At 33.7% G+C, this 7,551-nt stretch overlaps 1 protein-coding gene and 1 non-coding gene across 3 annotated transcripts; both read left to right on the top strand.

Moving 5' to 3' along the window:
* TRNAY-GUA lies at nt 2,898-2,988 on the top strand. The gene is given in 2 exon segments: nt 2,898-2,934; nt 2,953-2,988. It is a non-coding gene; the product is annotated as a tRNA-Tyr (tRNA).
* On the top strand, nt 3,988-7,098 carry LOC18590316 (ferredoxin, root R-B2). Of its 2 annotated transcripts, none has more exons than XM_007015754.2 (2): nt 3,988-4,191; nt 6,393-7,098. In XM_007015754.2, the coding sequence occupies exon 2, from the start codon at nt 6,401-6,403 to the stop codon at nt 6,851-6,853; it is 453 nt and encodes a 150-aa protein (XP_007015816.1). In that variant the 5' UTR covers nt 3,988-4,191; nt 6,393-6,400; the 3' UTR covers nt 6,854-7,098. The 2 variants fall into 2 exon arrangements, with proteins under 2 accessions (XP_007015816.1, XP_017982783.1); XM_018127294.1 differs by having other exon boundaries at nt 4,047-4,377.

Genomic DNA, 7,551 nt, shown 5'->3' with positions numbered 1-7,551 from the left:
AAAGTTAGGCCCCTTCAGTTATGTGTTTAGAAGGATAGACATGACCAAGTAAATTGTTTCAATTGGCATTTGTCACAAGTTGAATAGCAAATTTTGCCCACAAAATTTTCTCTTCAATTCAATCAAAGGAACAAAGAAAATTTAAGTTCATTTTAATCTTCTTGAGATTTATTACAAATTAACAATTTCATTCATCCTTTTTTTTCTTCCTTTTCGAATAGATAAATCAATAAAAAAACCAAAAATATGAAATAATGACAAAATCTAGGGAAATGTTAAAATATTTCAGAGGATTATGAGACAAATCAGCTCTAGCTCTGGGTAAAACACTCATAGTGAACTGAATAACTGATGAAAAAAAGAAAGGAACTTGACTCTTTTATCCAATTCTAGGATTAGATAGAACGTTAGATATGTGTATTTAAATCATATTTACATGTTGGACATCACACCCTGTGTTTTTTTATCAACAATCAAAATGGTCAAAGAATTAAAGTAGCTACCAGCATCATTCCTTCTTTTTCTTTCTTTCATCCTTAAATTGAGATGTTGGTTTCTATAGAGAAGAATAATACTCCCTGTCCTTCACTTCAATTCTGGTAATAGCTAGATTTTATCTCATTATACTGCAGATAGATTTTTGTAAACTAGACAGAGCTTCAGGTTCAAAGTATTGACATTATAATTATACACCTACCTATTTGATTTTGGATGTCATTGAGTTGAGTTGAACTAGTCCATGTGTAATTTGAGGCAGTAGAGAGCCTTGGTTGGCCTCCCTTTTGCTTCAGCTGCAACATTGATTCAACTTTTGCTGGATTGAAGAAATTTCTTGACACAAGCACAAAACAGAGACGTTTACATACCATAAATTATAATTTATGTATTTGTTAGCTTTTTCTGGTTGGAGTTGTCATGTTAACATAGCAATATTTATCTGTCCAAATATCTGCTAACCAATTTTAAAATTTTCAACTATATCTTTCACAATCTTACAGAAAAGTAAGAATTCATTATATAAATGCTATAATAACCTAAAATGTGAATTCTGGGAGAAACAATATGCAGCTGTCATTGTTTTATGCCTTCAACATGTTTTGCCCCATTTTTGAAATGTCTTTGCCTTCAAAGGATATCATAATAATTCATCGTTGAAGTTTTCTCCTCAAACATAGCAATAGTATTGTCAACTATTGAAATAAGTTAAATTATCAACTAGGCAGGTGAAAGTTAAATAAATATGGCAGGACTACAAAATCTTGGTTTAAACTGTTGTCCTTCATCTCTTTGCATCCTGCGAAGAAAAATGTTTAGTTTAGTTACAGAATGGGTCAAGCATCATCATCATCCTCCACTATGGCATACCGTACTTCTAAAATCGACACAATTTTATCTCCAGTTCTTGACTGTTCTTTTTTTGGCCTATACGTTTTATAGTTTGTTCTGAATATCTTTGCTGCAGGTCCTCCTTTTGTGATCCATTGAGATTGAAAACTATGATCTCAAAATGCTTTGCTGCACATTTTACCATTAGAAACCTGGAAGTGTCTATTTGGCATTAACTGGTTGTATATTTTGTCACAACACTCATGTCTATGCCAGCATAAACTGTGTTTAATTCTTTCTTAACTTCAACCAAATTTAGATCTAGGAAAATGGTTCAAATTCTTAAGTGGATAATAATCGGTTCTTTTAATTCTTGTCACGGTTATCATTTGAAATCATGTATGGCTAAAGATGAAAGGAAAAAACGACTGCATCAGATGGAAGCCTAGAATTCACAGGTATGTCTTTGGCCAACCCTGGCTGCTGCATTATTCAACTAAGCTCATAGCCTTCATTAGTGGGAAAAGGAAGAGCATTAGAAGCAGCAGCTACAGTTAATAGTAGTAGTATTTTGTATCTGCAAACTGTTTTGGAGCTGGTAAGTGATGCTAGAAAAAATTTGAGGAGCATGATTATGCCCTTGAGGCAATAGCTGTATTATCAATGTAGTTTGTGTTGAGACTTTGGTTGAATATACTTGTCATAGCTGCTTATGAAGAACTCCATTTGGTCTCTAATCGGATTGCTTTTTGATCTGTGTTCATTTAATAATGCATTAGTTTAGCAACCCCTCTCTAGAACCCGTTCCAGAATCTAAGCAACATAAAAACAAAAGTTGGAAACGACCATGGCAGTTGGCTGAGTAGTAAGAAGAATGGATAGATGCTTGGTCCCCATTCCATTCCCCAAGGGTTTCTACATCCACGTTAGTTGCATCATTGCATGTGCTGACTTGGTTCCTGTCCTGTTATTTTGACTGTACAAATGGTGATCCCGCACATGCTGTCGGGCTAGCTGGGAAATGGTAAGTGAAATTACTTATACCAGGAAATTTGGAATGCATTTGTATACAAGCACTTCCCAACTTCCTCAGTGTAAACTTACCTATCAAGTAGCACTCATGTAAGATGAACACTTGATAACATTATGCATTCATAGAAAAATATCAATAAATTGTGTTTAATGGGGTGGCCAAATGGCATTGCCTGCGGGCTTTCTCCCACGCAACAGACACCAAGATAAAATAATTGCTGGAAAAGGGGATACTCAGGCAGCTCGTGGCGTAATGAAAGAGGCGTCTCTCTGGCTGTTGAAGTGATGGCATTGGCTTGGTCTCGCCAGACTACCTAAAGGCCAAATCTTTTTTTTTAACTTTACCACTATCCACTTATTTTAATATTTCCCCTTTTGCAACCGACTGGGTACGGTACAGCACAGGATACGGATCCCACTCCAACGTTTTTTTATTACCACTTAAAAAAGTTGAATATATGTGTATATGCAAACGTTTAGGCTGGATTTATTAAGGAGTTACAGATTCTTAAATTTAGAGATGAAAAGATGCAAGCAAACCGACCTTAGCTCAGTTGGCAGAGCGGAGGACTGTAGTGGGATAACTCCAGAGCAATCCTTAGGTCGCTGGTTCGAATCCGGCAGGTCGGAATTTTTACATTTTCTTTTTTTCTTACATTATTTAGAGTAGTAAAAAGAAAAAATATAAAACAGAAAATAATTATTTAATTGATTAATTCATCGAAAAAAAAAAGCAGCCTTGTTAAACCTTACCTCTTTTACCTTAGAATAATCACCAACCATTATATGTAGCAATAATTCTATCATTACTGATTTCATATAAGTCGAGATTTATACCTCTTTTTCAAAGATAGAATGGTTCCAATCAAAATTAAAATATTATTAATAATCCTTTATTAATGTTACTTTTGAATCCACAAACCATGTCAAATTCAATGCATCAATCCTTTTTTATTTAATAGGATTGAATAACTTATTTACTTTAGAATTTTAAATACCAAATATAAGTATCAACCTTAAAAATGACAATGTAATTTGTTAGTTACATTTTTGTTATATATTAATACTATCTGAAAACATGGGAAGCGGGGAAGAAGGGTTTAATTTGAAAAAAAAAATTATGAATTATTTTTAAAAAATTATTTTTTATTATATTCAATCAAATTTTTATATTTATATTTTGAATTATAATTAATAATTTATTAATTAAAATAATATTTATCATTTTATAGTTACGTAATATCGTGAAAATATTATATAATTATATTATCATATCACATCAACATATTATGTCATTATTTATTATTATATATTAGTATGCCATCTTAACAGTGACATCACTTTAAACTTTAAATCTTAACATTTTAATTAATAATAATTAATTAATTATTAATTATAAAAATTTATTTAATTTAAAATAAAAATATAAAAAATTATTAAATATAATAAAAAATAGTGACTTATTTGAATATTTGTAAATAATTAAAAATTTTAATATTATGACTTAATTAGTTTAAAAGGAAAGAATAAAATGATAAAAGAGCTTAAGAAATGACGGTGAAAATGAGTAGCTCTCTTAATTCCATTACCAAATTTTGATTAGGCCTAATAAATTTTCAATTAGGAAAACCATGGGCGTCTTTTTTGCTCTGCCCAAAACCCCCCCGAACCCACAAAGCCAGCTCTCTCCACTTACTATAAATATAAACCACTTTCGCAGGGGCTGACCGTCGTCACTAATCCATCACTGCTACAGTATATTAGGTTTCTAAACACTCCAAACTTAGATCCCTTCGTATTCTCCGCTCGCTATCACCACCCCAAACTCCCTCAGTAAGCGCTCTCTCGCGTCTTTTTCTCCCATTTCTTTATCTTTGCATGGACATCGTTCTTTCCATATAAAAGAATTTTTGTTTATGATCTGTTTTGAGCTTTGACGATTCCTTGTTTCTGCTATCTGGGGTTTTTTTTTGGTTAAAGTGTGACCCCTTTTTTATACAGGAAGAGTGTGTAGTGGAGGTATGATATTTGAATTTTCTTTATAGGCGAAAATGAAATTTTCATATTTTTGATTTGGAAATGGTTGAAACTTGAAACCCGAAGAAAATAAATGTAATAGCTTTTTCATGGGTTGCTTGTTAATTGGTATAAACCAAAGGAGGTGTACTCAACCTTAAGACCAACAAAAAAAAGGGAGAGAGTGAGAGATAAATTCGACCCATGTAATATAGAATTATTTATTTTGGTTATTGAAGGGTAAATTTTGTATTCCTGCACAATAAGAGTATAGGAATGTGATAAAATCATTCATTTTGGCTGATTTTATGTGGTTAATCATTTACCAAGAAGATAGTTGGAGACAATCTATATATCACTGTTTGCTTTTGGTTATTTTCAGTGTTTGCTTTTTCTTGATTCTAAGGTCAGCTACTCTCTTCTTTTTGTCTGCTTGTTTGCTGAGTGGATTGGTTGTTGAGATGGATGCATCGGGCTTCACTGTACCAGTGTGTAAAAAAGATCTTTTGTTGGATCCTTGGACGATTGAATTGTAAATGGTCCTTACCTTGATTTTCACGAGTGGTGCATTCAAGACTTGGAATTTGTAAAAGAGAGATGTTTTTAAGCTACCGCAAAGTGTAGTGGATTGTAGTCAAAGCTTTTGCATTACAGCAAGTTAATAACCTGTGACTTATTCATATTGTTGACTCATAATAAGGTGTCTTTTGACATGTTATTGATAGGAATTGAGAAATATTCAAATAGTATTCCAGCAGGTTTAGTCTTTAGTGCATCTTGGAGACCTTCCTAGTTTATTTTGTCAGACATTTTGTTGATTCTTGCTTTGTGCCTTTCAATAAGTTTAGAATATGTTCTTTGATATTGAAATCTGTGCTGCTCAAAATGAGATAGGGCAAAGAATGGGCAATAAGTATACTGAGCTTGTAGGAACAGCCGTACTTTGGTTTGCTTACAATGCATTTCGGTTTCTTTAATAAATCTTCTAAATGCTCTTGGCTTCTGCTTGTTCTATTCTGGGATGTGAAGAAAGGGGAAAAGGAGATAAAGATTTGGTTAAGAGTATGATATCAAAGATTAGCTAAGTTTTCTAAGATTTATCATGAAGGTACACCATGAAATCTTCATCTAATGTTCGTTAATGTGGGTTTGTTGAATGGAGCCTCGAGTGAAGAGCAGAGAGCCCTTAGCTAGCCTCTTCTCATAGTGCTCCAGACATTAATTGTCTTGTTAATACAGAAATGGATTGTATGGTTCTTTTTCCATGTAGAGTATTAACAAGTTACAAGTTTAGTCTCATAATATTGAGGATGATGTTGTGAAGGTGTTTAGAAGCATCCAATAATAATGAGCCATAGATAAAAAAAACTTTGTGCTTCTCTTGGAACTCTGGATAATGGTTGTATGATCTATCATACCTTCAATAATGTTGTATGTTTGATCATGAACTAGAGAAATGCAATGAACCAAGAGAATTTCATTCCGTACATAAGCAGACAATGTTTTTCTATCTAGGTAATGTTTTTCTATCTAGGTAATGTTTTTCCATGACAATATACATAACATGATGCTTTTCTTTTGTCACTCGGAACTTAATGATATGTGCATCCTTCTCTTCCCCAACTTACCCTTCTTTCTTGTAACTGATATTGTATATAGCTTCCTTAAATCACAACCAACTACTATATTCTATTATGTTGCTTGCGATATTAAAGCTAGATTTAACAGCTTATCAAATGTTGCTAATAAGTGATCATAGTTTATAAGCCATTGTCTCAGAACTGGGGTCTATTTCTTTAGCTTTATCTGGTTTTAGATGCAGCCTTTCAGCTATGACATTTGGTAGCAGGATCATCCTGCTTGCCTCCTGTATGACTGAAATTTTCAATTATATGAAATTTATTAAAATGCATGAATATTGCAACCACTTGTATGACAGTGCATTTTTTCTATTCATTTTTGGTGGACTAGTAAAATCACCAAGAAAAATCATTCTGACATTTGTTATTTGGATTCAGGAGTAAAGATGACAACTGTGAGTCTTACCTCCCCTTGTATTGTTAAAGCTGCAATCCCTAACCGATTTACAAGTGCTATCGTCAAGGCCCCAACAACTCTTGGATCTGTTAAGAGCATCTCTAAATCTTTTGGCTTGAAATGTTCTTCCAATTACAGAGCATCAATGGCAGTGTACAAAATTAAGCTTGTTGGTCCAAATGGTGAGGAATGTGAGTTTGAAGCCCCTGATGATAAATACATCTTAGATGCTGCTGAGGAGGCGGGTGTTGACCTGCCCTATTCTTGCAGGGCTGGAGCTTGCTCCACATGTGCTGGGAAGATTATTTCAGGCTCAGTGGATCAATCTGACGGTTCCTTCCTTGATGATAAACAAATGGAGGAGGGATATGTGCTGACTTGTGTTTCATACCCAACCTCGGACTGTGAGATCCACACTCACAAGGAAGCTGATCTCTACTAAGTATTTGGTGGTCAGAAATGAGTAGGCTCTCCCAAGTTTGTCTAGAACTCTTATCTAAATTTGCTACCAGTGAGGGTAAATGCTCTCACGGACAATTAGTTGTCTAGTGTTCTTTGTAATGTTTGTGGTTGAATGGCATATCTCAGTTTAGAATTTCAATCATATTTCTGGATTGCCATAGTTGGAGCATGGTCCTCTTGAACTGCTCAAATTATCCCTATAAACAGGGAAAAAAAATTGCCACAGTTCATAAATTTTGTCAAGGGAAGACTGGTTACAATAAGCATTCGATGCCCAGGTGTAAATTGAAATACTTGGGTTGGAAACTTGGAATAGCCCATTACATTTAAATATCAAAATGCATTAATATTTGAGACAATCGTTCGCCAATGCAGTCTAAACATAGTAATTACTGAATATTCTTACCGTTAATAATTGGATGCATCAATTGATAATTAAATCTACCCAAAATTGAGTACTGACTAAATGTACTGCATGTTAAGTTTAATACGAGTGTCTCTTGCCTTGTGGAAGAAAGGTAGCTTTCTTTCTTCTCAAATCTCAACCGGTAATAATTATAGACCTAGGACATGTAAACATCAAAGGACATATTATCTAAGAAACTTGAGGAAGAAAGAAGAGAGGATGCAATAATTGGGCTTATTGCTAAACTATACTTTTTACACATTGAAAAAGTT

This window comes from Theobroma cacao, chromosome 9 (assembly GCF_000208745.1).
Source record: "Theobroma cacao cultivar B97-61/B2 chromosome 9, Criollo_cocoa_genome_V2, whole genome shotgun sequence".
Classification (NCBI taxonomy): domain Eukaryota; kingdom Viridiplantae; phylum Streptophyta; class Magnoliopsida; order Malvales; family Malvaceae; genus Theobroma; species Theobroma cacao.
Note: the sequence above shows the minus strand (reverse complement) of the source record. Positions and strands in the feature narration are given on the sequence as shown.